At 41.7% G+C, this 15,491-nt stretch overlaps 2 protein-coding genes and 1 long non-coding RNA gene across 6 annotated transcripts; 1 reads left to right on the top strand and 2 right to left on the bottom strand.

Moving 5' to 3' along the window:
• Nucleotides 1-1,277: 1,277 nt before the first annotated feature.
• On the bottom strand, nt 1,278-11,974 carry LOC116163816. The gene is made up of 6 exons (XM_031477949.1): nt 11,924-11,974; nt 10,459-10,537; nt 10,298-10,371; nt 2,687-9,901; nt 1,455-2,633; nt 1,278-1,404 (listed from the first exon to the last, which is right to left on the bottom strand). The coding sequence occupies exons 1-4, from the start codon at nt 11,972-11,974 to the stop codon at nt 4,280-4,282; spliced, it is 5,826 nt and encodes a 1,941-aa protein (XP_031333809.1). The 3' UTR covers nt 1,278-1,404; nt 1,455-2,633; nt 2,687-4,279.
• A 155-nt stretch (nt 11,975-12,129) lies between these two features.
• Nucleotides 12,130-12,676, bottom strand: LOC116165126. Of its 2 annotated transcripts, none has more exons than XR_004144080.1 (4): nt 12,575-12,676; nt 12,411-12,523; nt 12,262-12,356; nt 12,130-12,210 (listed from the first exon to the last, which is right to left on the bottom strand). It is a non-coding gene; the product is annotated as an uncharacterized LOC116165126 (long non-coding RNA). The 2 variants fall into 2 exon arrangements; XR_004144081.1 differs by having other exon boundaries at nt 12,411-12,486.
• Nucleotides 12,677-13,040: 364 nt separating this feature from the next.
• Nucleotides 13,041-15,032, top strand: LOC116164536. 3 transcript variants are annotated; one of them, XR_004143927.1, is made up of 5 exons: nt 13,216-13,253; nt 13,318-13,798; nt 13,851-13,906; nt 13,965-14,326; nt 14,385-15,032. XR_004143927.1 is itself a non-coding variant. In XM_031478730.1 (3 exons), exons 1-3 carry the CDS (start codon nt 13,320-13,322, stop codon nt 13,970-13,972), a joined length of 543 nt encoding a protein of 180 aa, XP_031334590.1. In that variant the 5' UTR covers nt 13,041-13,319; the 3' UTR covers nt 13,973-15,032. The 3 variants fall into 3 exon arrangements, 1 of the variants encoding a protein (XP_031334590.1); XR_004143926.1 differs by having other exon boundaries at nt 13,041-13,798; XM_031478730.1 differs by having other exon boundaries at nt 13,041-13,798; nt 13,965-15,032.
• The last annotated feature ends 459 nt before the right edge of the window (nt 15,033-15,491 follow it).

The raw sequence follows: 15,491 nt of genomic DNA, 5'->3' as shown, positions 1-15,491 counted from the left end.
TTTGTCTTTTAAAAAGTTAAAAAAAAATTTCTTAATTCTACAAATAACCTAATATCCACCGCTGCTTGGTGTCACATTCGATTTAGCTTCATTTATAATTTTTGTTTGAATTTGTCTTTCAAAAAAGTTTAAAAAAATTTTTAAAAATCTACAAATAACCTAACGTCCCAAACTGTTTGGTGCCACACTCTTCATATTCAGTTTTTTTTAAATTTGTATTTTAAAGAAGTATATATAAAATATGTAGGTATAAAAAAGCCTCGCGAGATACAAAGAAACTTTTTTTTAAAATTTCGATTTAACCTGTAGAAAGTATATCGGGCCGAAACTAATATCAGCGAAACAGTATTTTGTTATTCGTTTTCGCAAGGATCTCCGTTTTTTTTATTAGGTTTAGATGAATGACGGGAAAGGTGGGCGCGTGTAGGGCCGTAAGTAAGCGTCGTTTGCCGCCGCGAACGGGGAGAGGCGGGTCTACGGGAGAGCCCTCGTTAAGCCCAACTCGCCTTCGGCTCGCTCGACATTGATGGAGGAAAAATGCGAGCCGTTTTCGTCGCGAGAACGGCGAGCTCGAGAATTTTTGTTTGAATTTGTATTTCGAAAAAAGTTAAAAAAAATAGCTTAAATCTACAAATAACCTAATATCCACCGGTGCTTGGTGTCACATTCGATTTAGCTTCATTTATAATTTTTGTTTAAATTTGTTTTTCAAAAAAGTTAAAAAAAAATTAAAATTTTTTTTAATTTACAAATAACCTAATGTCCCAAGCTGTTTGGTGCCACACTGTAGCTTCATTTTCAGTTTTTGTTTGAATTTGTATTTTAAAAAAGTTAAAAAAAATTTCTTAAATCTATAAATAACCTAATGCCCCAAGCTAAGGGAGGGCCAAAGTGATGCCGAACTCGCCTTCGGCTCGCTCGGCATTGGTATACGAGGCGCGTGTGTTAAGAATCGAAAGTCTTCGGTTATTTTACTTAGTTGGGGAAGGGTTATTAAGAATTTTTATTTCGGATACAGTTAAAAAATAATCTTAAACATACAAATAACCTAATGTGCAAAGCTGTTTGGTGTCACATTTTGTTTAGCTTCATTTATAATTGTTGTTTGAATTTGTATTACGAAAAAAGTTAAAAAAAATTTCTTCAACATACAAATAACCTAATGTCCAACGCATTTCAAGTCTACGCTAGAGTGAGCATATTTCGCATTAATACCGTCAAAATTACATATTATATATGAACGCATCTATTTACAAATTGGAGAGTAAAAAAAATTCGAAATTTGATTTTACATTTATTATGATTTAGGTATTTAAAGAAAAATTTACATTTCAAATATTGATTAATAATTATCTTCGCAGGTGAGAATTCTTCGTAAGGTCGCGGTCGTCTGTTTAGGTGGAACTGAAAAATAGAACAAAATAATTAAATGTACAAACATTATTTTTCTATACCTGTCCATTTTTGATAGTACCTATTCTGTTGCGCAGAATTTTATTCGTGAAGAGCGAATCTATAAATTGAAAAAAATGTATTAATATTGATCGTTAACAATTCGTGAATGCGAAATCGTTTTTCTAAGAAACATCGGTACACAATTTTTAGTGAAGCTTGAAAAAAATTTAAATGATTTCGCATTTACGTAAAATTATCAAAAAAATATATTCCTTGCGTTACGAAGATAGAGACTGATATTGTAGACGGTGGTACCTTCGATGATAAGAACGGACCTAAAAAACTCAAACAAAAAATGAATTAACATGGAATGGTTTACCTTACAAAAATTAAAATCTGTATCAGTTTAAATTCACAAATGTGAATAAAATAAGATAAAGCATTTGGTGTATGAAAATGCGATAAAAAATTTAAAAAGATTATCGAAAACGGTTCGTTAGTAATGTATTTTTCATATCTTGAGAATCGCACCAATGCGTTTCGACAATTAGCAAGCAAACACAGAGTAGTCGGTCGATGCCTGTCGTATATTGTGTTTGACTGTGTCAAAATAGTTTATCGGCACATGCAGTGCGTGCTCGCTGCATTTCAAGTGCTCGAAATAATTCGACGTTGTCAAGAACATCGACGTAGTGGCAGTCAGTTGACAATGATGCTGCTATTGCTAGAATTTGTCGGCATAAGTGGTTTAGACTCTAAGCTGAGACATTATTAGATACACCAAAAATGAACCGTTGAGAAGTAAAAAAAAAGATGGCAAATTAGTTTTCGCATTAACATATGTAATGAAAAATAAAATTGATACAAACAATTTGAAATTTTACGTAGTTTACGCAAACTATAAATATTAATCAAAATGTGATACGTTTTACCTTCAATTTTAAGAAATACTTGCGTACAAATAGTGTTGTAGTCTTGATTATTCTTCTCGTAGATGCAAGGTGGAATGTCGTATCTGAAAAAGAAACGAAAATTTTAGTTTAAATTTTCAGTTTTCTCATTAATTTTTGCGAACGAAAGTAAAATTGTTATAAATATTTTGGTATTTTACGCAATTACACAAATCGTAAGGTGCAATTTTACTTTCGTAATAATACTTGCGAACGAAAGTATGATATCGTAGTCGTACAATGTCGATCAATTTCCTCTGTGGCACGAGATGTACTCATCGATCTGGACTGAAAATTAAAAAAAGTTTAAATACTTCACAACACACTGTTTTTGTACTTACCAAATTTTTAAGTTTTGTTTATTGTAACTGTGAAAAAAAACTGTAAAGGAAAAAAAACAAATTAAAGTTTTAGCTCCGATTTGAATCGAAACTCATCTCGTAATGGCTCAAACACTTGTGGCTTAAAAACTCTTAGTTGCTCTGCGCGTGTTTGTATAGTCGGACAATGTGCGCAGGGGGACGTACGGGACCGTTAATTCGGTCGTCGTTAAACTATTGCTAGGTGCACGTGTACGCGTTTGACAATTAGCAGGCAAGCACAGACTGGTCGGTTGATGCGCATCGTATATTGTGTTCGACTTTGTCAAGAACATCGACGTAGCGGCAGTCAGTTGACAGTAGTGTTGCAATTGCTAGTGTATGTCACGCGATCGTTTATATCGTCGACGATGGACGATAGTAGCAGTGTAAGTTTTTGACAACGTTAGATACGGTCGCAGTACGGCTAACTTGCACTACAAGTCGACGTAACACGTGGCAACAATGTATTATCGTGTAATACACGAGTCGAAAAGAGTTTATGGGAGACGCACAAAAATGTGGTTTCTCCTAAGCCCCCTCCTCTCCACGGCCCGTGAAGTGTTTCATGAGCTTACGAGGGTTTTGTGCATGTGACGCGCATTTACCCGAAGGTAAATTGTGGTACATTTTCGTCAGGGCGAGTCGAAGAATCTGCCTCGCCGAGATATCGGTGAAAATGTCTTGCGAACGTCGACGATGCGCACGAGCCTGAAATCAGTCTCAAAGTTAATTGCAAGTCAAAATTGAACGTGAATCGAAGAACAAACGACTTTCGGCATTAATAATCCCCTTTCGGAGGTGCAAAAATACCGTTCGTCGAAGTTCGGCGTTCGACTCGCAGTACTGTTCGAGAGAGAGGCGAGTCCAGGTCTTAAGGATGTCCGTGCGCATTGATGGCGAATCGGAATTGTCGCGCGCGTAGTCGTAATTCGGCCGTTCGGCATTAACAATCCCCTTTCGGAGGTGCAAAAACGCCGTCTGACCTTTTCTGCGAAAGCGCGTTCGTTCAACTCGGCCGCTTAGCGATCGTCGACGTATCGGCAGTCTGAAATCAGTCTCAAAATTATGTAGCAAGTCAAAATTAAGTGCGTGTCGAAGAACGAAGACGTTTGGCATTAATAATCCCCTTTCGGAGGTGCAAAAATACCGTTCGTCGAAAGTTCGTTCGGTAGACGCGTGTTCGAACTCGCTGTGCGATTGAAGAGACGACTTCGGGAACGTCAATGTTGATGATGCACAAAAATTTGGACGAATCGAAAATTATCGCACGTTATGGGAACTCGACCGCTCGGCATTAATAATCCCCTTTCGGAGGTGCAAAAATACCGGTAGTCTCGTCGCCGCTACGTGCGTGTTCCGACTCGATCCGAAACTGCATAGCGTGCCGGTCTAGCTAGCGCGTCGTCGAACCTAATCGGCATTAATAATCCCCTTTCGGAGGTGCAAAAACACCGTTCGGTTCGCTTCGCGGCTCGTTCGGTTCGGCAGCGAAAATCTGAAACAGTCTCGAATATATTTGGCAAGTCAAAAAATTTATTTATTCTATTTTCTCGCACGAGTGACTCGCCGGGCTTAGGAGAAAATATTTCTAGCGACGATGTTTTTGATCGTACAAGGTCCATTCTTGCCGCTGCGCGGAGCGCAGATTTTGATCGCGAGTTTGGTTCGCACCCTGCTCATCGCCACGTACAGCTGTCCGTGACTGAACAGTGGAGTTTTAAGCAAAATGCCGACTTTGGTGACGGTTTGACCTTGCGCCTTGTTGATCGTCATCGCGTACGCCAATTCGACGGGAAATTGCATTCGGCTGAAGTGCAGACCCGTACCGTCGGGACGACGGTCTTCGTAAGTGAACGGTAACATCGACAGCACGCAGGTTTTTCCGCGGTACGGTCCCACGGCTATTCTGCAGTGCAGCAAATTTTCGCCCATATCGGTTACGATCAGACGGGTGCCGTTCGACAGTCCCTGCTTCACGTCTATGTTTTTCAACAGTATCACCAAGCAGTTCGACTTGAGGACGAGACGGTGAGGAGGAAAACCCGAAGGATTCTCCTCGTTCAGGTAGACCACGTCGTGAACGGCGGCGTGTACGTCGAGTATCGGATTGTCTACCAGCGACTTGTCGGCGGAGAGGTACACTCTCTCTTCGCCGGGCAAAACGTTCAAGATCTTGCGATTGAGCTCTCTGACGTCGACGCGTCTGGCGCTTAGAATGAGCCTGTCGGCCACCTCTTCGACGTTCGTTAGAGCGCTTTCGTCCGGAAAGACGAACTTTATAAGATCTTCCTCGCCGTCGGCGAGCATTTCGGAAGGAACGCGGAACGTTCCGCTACCGTCCGCGTCTTTGCCTATACGCTCCAGTAGATCGACGAATTCGACCTCGTCCGCGTTGACCCGCATGTTTCTCGTCAGTTTGATTTCCTCGAACGAAGCGAAGAGTTCGGAATTTTTTATCGAGGCCATGATCTGATCGTGTATATTTCCGAGAACGACTATTGGAAAGAGCTGCTGCCAATCTCCGCCTAGCAAGACTACCTTTCCGCCGAAAGCGAAGTTGGACAGTTGCTCGTCGGCGGTATGTTTGCACGCTTCGTTCACCATTCGGAAGAGGTTTCTGTGCAGCATGCTGATCTCGTCGATTATTAGCAGTTCCGCCTTTCGGATTCGGTACGCGACGATGCTGTTATAGGAGATGGGAGGAACGTAATCGGTGCACGTCACATCTCTCGGTAACTGGAAGGCGCTGTGAACCGTCGTTCCTCTTGGGAGTAATTGTGCCGCGACGCCCGTCGATGCCGTTACCAGCGCGTACCTTTTGTACTTGACGAAAATGTCGATCAACGTTCTGTACACGAACGTTTTACCCGTACCGCCCGCGCCGCTCATGAAAATCAATCTCGGCACGTTGGTGGCGGCGGCGACGGAAGGAGAAATTTGGACGGCCGTTATGACGGCGTCGACGATTCGCCTTTGTTCGACGTTTAGCCGTTGATATATCGGCAGATTCGCGTAGTTGCGGACGTGTTCGGTTTCGATATCTTCCTCGTCGACGTTTTCGGACGGTAGAGCTACCGTCGGATCTAACAGATTTTCGTCGTCCAAGACTCGATCGTGACCGAAGAAGAAATCTCTTTCGTCGTTGCAAACGGAATCGTAATTGACCGGCATCGGTATGTGGTAATCGGCGTTGGTTTTCCATCGACGGCTCAACAGACGATTTAACAGACACAACGCAATGTTAATCCTTCTCGACTTTTCGCGATCGTCGTTTTCGCGTAAATTTCTGGTGTCGTACATGAACGGAAGGAATTCGTTCCATAGCGCCAGCGGATCGGTTACGTGACCGCAGAGTAGTATTTGCGCGAATAAATTGCGCATCATTCGCGGATTGCCGACGTTGCTCGCTTCGAAAAGCGTTCTGCGCCAGATCTCTACGTCTTCGAGAAGACCCATGACCTTCGCGCATTCGACGAACGTCTCGCAAGGCGTCGCGTGGTTGGGAGGAGTTCGTAAATCTTCCCAATTCAACGGACCCTTTTTGCACATTACCAACTGGTATACCGCAAACTTCTCTAGTTGTCCGGGCTGGACGGGATACAGACGACCGATAATTTTACGCTGAACCTTCCTCTTCAGCCAACGATTGGATCTTCGATCGAACCAATGCGTCTCGGGCAGTTGAGGAAAGGTGACGTTTCGCATTTCGGATATGCCCTGTCGAAGTTCTTCGGAACACTGCGCCATGTACATTTCAAGTCGGGACAGTCTGGTGGTGCTGTCCAGCACTCTGGCGGCGAGTACGTCTTCGAAACCGCGACGATAGTACAGGGGACCTTCTCCGGGCAAATGTACGTCGAGACGGTAAACCGTGTGCGATAGACGAATCCTTCGCCACGAATAAAGCGACGTGTGCGCTTCCGGAGCGGAACGATAGTATCCCTTCATTATGCCCTCGGTTTCGTCGTAATCCACGGTCGGATCGTTTGGATCGTTCGCGTTGGTAATTTGGACGTACGCGTAGTTGCCGACCTTGAAGCTGTACTTGACGGCGTACTTGCAGGCGTTCGTGCCGTAGCAAAACTCCACGTTGTGGTGCGCGTCCCACGCCAACAGATAAGCGGGATTGTACGCGACCACCGAGGCGTTGGTGATCACGCGTCCCTTCGCCGTACGATGTACGGCGCCTCCGTCGTCGGGGGATCTTCGCCTGTACAGCGCCGGTCTGTCTTCGTATATCGTGGTCTCGCTAGAGAACTTCTTGGGAAAGCCCTTGTTGCATTTCCCCTTTTCGTTTAGACAGAAGCTGCTGCAATCGTGAATTTGATACTTCACGACCAAATCTCGCAGTTTTCTTTGGACCTCCGCCTCGTCGCTTTTGTCGTCCTCGCTGGGCAAGTGCGGAATTTCGGCGGATACGTACTCGTCTACGTATTCGCTCGTGTTCGGGCAGTCTAAACTGATTAGACGATGCGTGTGGGGCCCGCCGCGCTTCTGAAACTCGAGACTTTCAGTAAACGCGTTTACTTTGCCGAAGATGTGCTTGTCTTCGATGAGGTGTCGCATTTTGTTGATTTTCACGAAAAACACTCGATTAACGATATCGGGACGATCGGTAGCCTTTTGACCTCTCATCAAATGCTGCCTGACCTCTTTCCACCAGGGGTTGCCCGTGGAGGTAACCATAAAGGTCGCCTTTCCCTTTCGTTGAAACAGTGCCATGGCGTCGTGAAACTTTTGCTGATACCATGCCGGAGAACCGACCATTCTGGAAGACAGCCGTATCACCTTCCCCAATTTTTTATTGTTGTTCGCCCGATGCAGCTCCCTTTCGAGCGCGTGACGAACTTCCGGTGCGGTCGTACAAAAGATTTCGGCATTCTTTTGAATGTACTGATACACCTGTTGATCGGCTTTTATGCTCTGATCGATGATGTACTCCTGAGCGATGCTACCGAACGGGTACAGAAAGTGCGCGGAGGCCGTGGGATCGCCGCCGCGAATTGCGAGATGGTATCTATAGAACTCGCGTATAGACACGTTCTGCTTGTCGTCGCCCTCGTCCTCGTCGTCGTCGTGAACGGCGTCAGGAGGGCTGGCGATGTCGTTCAGTTCGGCGGCGTTGTCCCGTCGCCGCACGGGCGCATTTCGACTCGCGCGTTTTGCGATACCGCTGTGGTAGCCGGGGTCGCCGTGTGCCAAGTTCAGGACGTAGTGAGCGCAGTCGTTGGCTTGATGGTAAAGCGGCAAGAGAATTACTTCGCCGCTGTTCTTTTTCAGCCAGGTACCGTGACGATAAATCGGCTCGTTTCGTTCGTTGGTAACGTAAAACGCGCACAATTCGTTAACCTGCGGCAAGTTGACAGTGCGCGGGTGCAGGCCGGGATCGGCCACCGTGTCCGGTACCTTTTTCGGATTCACCAAGACCAACGTGACGTGCTGCACGTCTTCGAAGCCCTGCTCACGAACTTCCGCCAGTTTTTCCTCGTAAAGCGTGTGCATCACTTCGAACGCCTCGCATAGAGGATGACAGCGTCGGAGTACGGCGAACAGCTTATCGAGGATCTCCCGTCGAATGCCGAACTTGGAGTAGAGGGGATCCCTGGCGACCGCCTCGTGCATCGTAATCGGATCCAGCATGTAAAGTTGACCGTGCACCGGCGTTTTACCGTCGGAAGCGAACAACGGACTTATGTTTCGCTTAATCTCGCCGTTTATGAGTAGAACGGGAGGACCTTCTCCGGGCGCCTTCTTCCTACCGGCCTCTACGCTACCGAACCTCAGCAGCATGTTGTAGATCCGGAAGTACTGCAGGAAGTGTTTTCCGTGCACGGCGTCGCTCGTGAGTTGGCGAATTTCCTCGGGAACCGGTCGGATTTCCGGTAAGACCACGTCGCCATTTTTACAGCACATCGTGCTGTTTTCGTCCTCAAATAAGAGTGCCTTGCAGTGCGGGCACACCTTGTCGCCGATTTTGCCGCAATCGAGGTAATCGATTCGATGCTTGGCGCATTTCGCGAAACAACCGTATTTGCCGTGCCGTTTCTTGCAGTGTTTTAACGGTTTCAAAGTTCGCTTGGTCGTCGTTCTGCTCTCGCTGTAGCTGGCATTGCTTCTACCGGATCGGGTAGATCGTCTGCTATCGGTCGAAGATGCAGACGCCATGCTAACGTCGGAATCGGATTCGACGGGCGAGGTGCGTCGAACGATCGGCATCTCCTCGTCGACGTCGCCCACTTCGACTTGATGGAAAGGATCGTCGTGTCTGGCTTCGTACTGCGGAACTCGTCCGTGACACAGTTCGAATAGCATACCGTTAACCCTTTGACGTTCGGTAGCGATATTGAAATCTGCCAGAAGCATCCTCTTGTCGTTCGTGAGGTACGTTTCGACGTAGAGAGAGACGTAATAACCGCAGTTGTACCCGTCTCTTTGAACGTTGTAACTTGCGGGGTCGGCAATTTCGATGTCGATGGCGTCGTCGGACGCGAAGAACGGATCGAATTCGCGAATTGCGTCCTTGATGGCGGGTATGTAGCGGGCGTTGTCGTCGTCGAAACGATTTTTGTTGGGCAGGGGGTCGTAAAGTACGGTTCGACCTCTTCGCTCGTGTATTACCAGCGCGAAGTGTCCCGGGAAGTAGATCGGGACGAACAGTACCTCGTACTCGTGACGATCGCCCCACGCGCCTACGGTCGACGAGACGGGCGCGTTGCTCCATACGCCTATCGTGTACCCGATGTTAATCAGGACCGACTTGATCACGTCCTGCGCCAAGTATGCGACGTACATCATGTAGCCGAATACGCTGTTTACGTTCATCTGCGATGTCGGATCGTGGAATTGCGCCATCAGATCGTATCGAGCGAGATCGTAAAACGGGGTGTCTAAATAGCCGGCAGTGATGTCGGTGACCCGTTGCGGTACTCGCAGGCGACGTTCGGCGATTTGTAGATTTGCCATCGCCAAATCGTCAACTTCGTCGAAGTAATTTTCGACGAGAACCTCTACCGGAAGCGCGGTAGCAGGTATTGGGGTAGATGCGGGTGGTGGCATTGCGGACTGCGACAAAGTAAGCGGCGCGTCGTTTTCGCTACCAGAAGTGCCCGCTTTTCTGGCTGCATATTGGGCCGCGATACCCGAAAGTACTTTACGCTTTCTGCCGCGTTTTTTTTGGGACCCCTTTTGTGCAGTCTATGAAGAATGTAAAAATTTGTTAATTTTAAACAACGGATGGATAAATATCGTTAGAAAAAGAAGTAAGTTCCCTTAATGATGCAATATTCCATATAACAAAAAAGTTGGTATTCATATATTATTAGTATGGGTCATCTTGAATTTCATTTTATATTATTGTAAATATGCACGTTCCAATAGCGAAATTCAACATATTTTTTCAAACTTTGTTACTATTAATTCGGTAATAAAATTATATATCACGCTTATCTATTCAAAAATGTATTAAACAGTGATCGCAGATTTGTCACTGTGAAACATTCAAATAGAATATTGGAATGTTAAATAAAAGTTATTAAAATGAAGATTTTATACGTGCGCAAGTAATTTAAAAAATAAACATATTGTTCCTACCTTTTCAACGTCCACCGGTGGCAGAATTGAGTTAGAGCCGCGAGAAGTCGAAGAAGTCGCATCACTCTTCTTCGCTAAAAATCAAAGAAATTATGTTTTTTTAAACTAATCGAAATTTAAAATAAACTTTAGAAATTTTTAAATAAAATAAAACAATTTACCTTCATCACGTTGCTCTTTTCTCAATTTATTAGCGAGAGCGACGCCACGAAGCTGCTTCGTCTTCTTCTTACGCACGCTCTGAAAACAATTTAAAGATTGCTTCGAGACATATTATACAAAATTTGATTACCTACGACATAATATGCAAAACGACTTCGAACATATCAATCGTTCAAAATAATAAAGTACAATTTTTTGCGCATGCATTTTGTTTACTTTTATTTTAGGGATCTATCATAAANGATGGGAGGTTTATTATTGTCGGTGTATACAAAACATCCTAACAAATGTATGTGTTGGCCTCTAGGTTACCAGATGTACAGCATGCAATAAGAGATTCAAACAAATAATCATATATAATACCATAAGTAGTCGAAGTATTGTCGAATATTTTTGAGGTGCTGTCACGAATGCTAGTTACGCTGATTAATACCACGAGCGCTTGCGCGAGTGGTATTAGAAAGCGTAACTAGCATGAGTGGAGCAGCAGCTCAAAAATAATCTACAAATACTTCGACTACGAATGGTATTCGGAGGACTATTCAATGAATCCAAAGAAAAATTAAGCATAATTACCCACGCGAATGTATTTCCATGACAACAATAAACGTCAAAATAAATTATGGAAGTTGCTTTTCATTTTGCTATTGATTCTATTCGAACTTTTGTGCTCCAAGCTAATTCGTTATGAGTGATTAAATTAAAAGATGTGGTGATAAGTCGGTTGTCGAAATTGATTAACAAACTAAGAAGAATGTTCCGGGTAATACGACAAAATTTCGCGTCATTTCACTGGTGGAAGTTTGACAAATGTCATTGAATAATCGAATTGAATTGTCGCTGAAATACCACACGTGAAATTATCACTATAATTCGTTCCCATTGGCTCAACAATTTGAAATCTCGACATTTCACTGGTCATAAATATTCATCCCGAGAAAAAATTGTTCAATCACCATCTAACAATACCTATTAGAAAACACCTATTGAATTTAATAACACAAAATGACAATGTAATTTTGTGGCAAAAAGGCACATTTTGGTTGTAACAAATGTAGTGTAAGATCTCATCTTCGAAACTGTTTCAAATTATACTGCACAACATAAAAAATTTAATAACATGTTTACTGCCTAATGTGTTTGTCATGCATGGTGTCTGTTTAAACGGACGGCCTATATTGTTCAAAACAACACATTTAAAAAAAATTAACCGGGAACACAAACGTAACTAAACATGTAGTAACACACAAGATATTCACAGATTTACAATGTGGTCAATGTCATTACATTGTCAGAAATAAATTTAAAAAGTGCATTGTAATTATGCAGTATCGGATAGAAGTTGATTTAATTATATAAAGGGGCACACATACTAAAGTATCGAGTCCGAAGCACACCAAGGTTTTAATGAATCAATAAGAAATGATCAGGTTAAGGGTATAAATGCAGCACAACCGAATGTACCTCGTACAGTCCGGCAGGCACTTGATGCTTATTCTGCCTTGATTTGTCCATTCGTAATGATTACTCGATAAGTGCCTTAACAGTACACTTTCAATCTAAATTGCAACTGATTGTTTGGACAAAACTTTTACATGATTTTGCGTGTAACCGATTCAATAATTCGTTTGCTCAATTCAATCATAATATAAACGTAATTTTCAATCTAACCTCCTTTCCCGATTGTGAAGCAACCGCAACGATTGGTTGGACATCATCGGTCACGCTATGATTGGAATCGGTACTTGAAGCTAAAAGAATAGTGTTCATTAATCCGTTAACAGAATCAAAGTTATGCATACATAGTCTACGAATCTTTGCATTTCGACTGGCTAATGCAGCTCCAGTTAACCGTTTGGGTCGGGGCATATCGATACCGATGAGGTAATCTGAAAAACTAAAAGAAGTGTTTTCACATTCGCACAATATATATTAGGAATTTGTTACTTACAAGATAATTAAGTACAGAAACAAAGACAATGAATAATAGACGATCGTCGAGGACTATCTAATCTTCTTCCTTTAACCTACAAATATAAATTTAAAAAACGTGTTCTTCGAAATCTGAAAAAATACTTGTTACATAAATTAAATCATATAACACTATTGACTTACCAATAAAACAAACACTTCAAAAACTACATAAATGTGTGGATGATCGAAAATGAAATTAAAAATCTTCTACAAAAGAATGTCGTCCAAGTTACACCGTGTCGTATCCGGAGATGATCACGAACTTTAGAAGTGAAGTGGCACCACTGGCGTAATAAGGTAGCGGATGTAGATTCAAACGTGACTCTTTTAAAAAATATAGTGTAGGGGATCAACACAGCGACTTGATAGTATCATGTATACAGCGATAAGAACCCATCTAGTCACCTTACCCTGATAGGTGACGGGACATACCCTCAGCTTCGCGTCTCGATTAAATAATTCTTTGCCAAATTGCAAAACCGGGCATTACATTCCCAATTTATTTTTACAATAGAATTTGTAGAATATGGGGCGAGTAGAGGGAAACAAATGAAAATCACCGGTATCATACCGAAAAAACCATATTGGACACAATTTTAGCTAGTCGTTCCTTTATTATTATAAAAGTTTGAAATGCAGTTTAAGAAATGGGAACGTTAAATTGTGGGATTTTTTTAAGAAATGTAAACGTTTTCCTTTTATTATGGAGATACCACTAATCTCTATTTAATTTTTATTGAGATCAGTGGAAGACACGCAGTCTGTAATACAAGGGTGTGTGTGTGTGTGTGTTTCCTTTTTAATTTTCATTAAAAGTGTGGTAAGTATTTTTTGAATTACCTTGACGATTGATAGTAACTTATTATATTTATCAACATTTGTAGTGATGGAATTTTATTTGGGAGACAGTATATTAAGAAGGATGTTGGCAACGGTGTGCAAACGGAAAGTTCGGTGGATGCACGGCAAGCGTTTGGTGGATTTATGTATCGGGGGCCAAACTATAACGCAATTAAGACGAAGAATCGAGAGGTCGCGTAATGCAGCTTCTAAATGGTTTGTGCCACGGAATGTTCCTCTGGTTATTTTGATTGGTACGAACGATATTTCAAGAGGCGTAAAGGCTTCCGTTGCCATTAGAAATTTGAAGGGGTTATTACGTACCTTAAGGAAATGGACGTTACAATATCGAGCCCTGCTGTGCACCGTTCCTCCCATGATCCGTACTGGGCAAAGCGTACAAATCGAATTGTCCCAATACAATGCGGCGATTAGAGATATATGCTCTAATCGCCGTGATGTTTTTAAACTTATCGATTTGTACGCCTTGTTTCAGTGCGAGAATGTGGAACGTATATTCGAACGGTAAGTTTCATATATGATATTTTGTATGTGGTATTAATTTGGAAAATTTCAGTGATGGTATACATCCGAACGCAGCAGGGTTGAAAAAAATATACCGTGCCATTCGAAGTAAGTTGAGTGCGTATATGAGTTATAATTGAAAATAAAATATTTATTTTTATTGTAGGTACGTAATAATCGTTTCAGATTTATGATGGCAATTGAAGACGATTCGCCTTTTGAAATACGTTATACAGGGTTATTACAAATAATGTTGATAATTGCAAGCGTGCATTAATCTAGTTTTATTTATCATACAAAGAAATAAGATAGATACATTCTTAGGAAAAATATTTAGTATATTATAAACATACCAATCCATTTTTATTTTCAATCGAAATCGATAACATCATCTATCTGTAATAATCCTGTATTATCAAATCATTTAGTTTCTGCTTATTCGTTCTTCCGATTCTTCTTTTTAATTGAGTCGAATTGCTGTGCATTCGCCTGTCAAAGTATTGCATGGCATGCCGTTGTTAACATCAGGTAAAAAAAGAAGGTACCTACTTTTTTCATTTGTAGTAATTTTCATTTTTTTTTGTAGATTCATCACCTAACTAATTTCAACCGTCTCGCTTCAAATACTTAAGTTAGCGCTTTTACCCGGTGAGAGATTACGCAAATGACATTCTGTTGAAAAAATTTCAATTTGCATCCTTAAGTACAAGCAGGAAGTGTATAAGTGTTGCTTTTCTATGTAATTTTTATTGCAAAATAATATTGACTTTACATGTTTGTACAATTGTATAACATTTTTTGTTCCACGTCTGTCATCTAGGCATGTAGTTAACTTTTCATTTACCTATCTCAATGTCGAACAAACTCTTAAAAAAATTCTTCATTTTATAACATGTGATTTTTATTAATATCTGTATTACTAACTTAAAGCTATTGTTAAATGTAATTAATTTATCATTATTTTCATATGTTGTTGATGCTGTTGTAAATATAATTTTCCGCATCATTTATGTAGCCTCACGGCAAAATAATTTTTATTTTTGGGTATTATTCAATTTCATTCGAATCTAATATTGCTTTGTGTAGCTTAGAGGCAAATCGATTTTATTTTTCGATCATTATGTTAACGGCAACGTTTATTTATATTGCATTCACTTGAGCTGTAGCTATATAATTTTGTTCTTTTTGAAAGCTTCTATCTGTTGGGACAATAAACATTATTATTATTATTCAATTTGAATTTTAAAAGCGTATATATCAATATTTGAACTTTTTCGAATGTGAGATTATCAAAAGTTATATTCAACAAATGTGTATAGGTACTTTCGTAGTAGGTACCTATATGATAATAAATTGTAAATTCGAATAAATTTATTTATTTATTATCCCTCTTTTGTTTTGGGCTCTCGAAAGGCTTGCGCCCAATTACAGAGTGACCTGCATAATGCTTTTTAGAGGTCCTGTGCAGAAGGTCTTAAGTTGTTCTATACTACTGCAGTATTTACCTTACGAATTAGGAAAACCTGATTCGGAATAGCCGGCAAAATGCAACTGGTCTAAGGTAATTCTCATCTCTTGCCACAGATGAAAAATTCACCTTAATCCAAATTCGAACGCCCGACCTCCGGTTTTATAGTACAATGCTCTACCACTGAACCATAAAGCCGATCAAGTACATCTCCGCATAAAATCC

The sequence above is a fragment of the Photinus pyralis genome, unplaced genomic scaffold, assembly GCF_008802855.1.
Source record: "Photinus pyralis isolate 1611_PpyrPB1 unplaced genomic scaffold, Ppyr1.3 Ppyr1.4_LG2, whole genome shotgun sequence".
Classification (NCBI taxonomy): domain Eukaryota; kingdom Metazoa; phylum Arthropoda; class Insecta; order Coleoptera; family Lampyridae; genus Photinus; species Photinus pyralis.
Note: the sequence above shows the minus strand (reverse complement) of the source record. Positions and strands in the feature narration are given on the sequence as shown.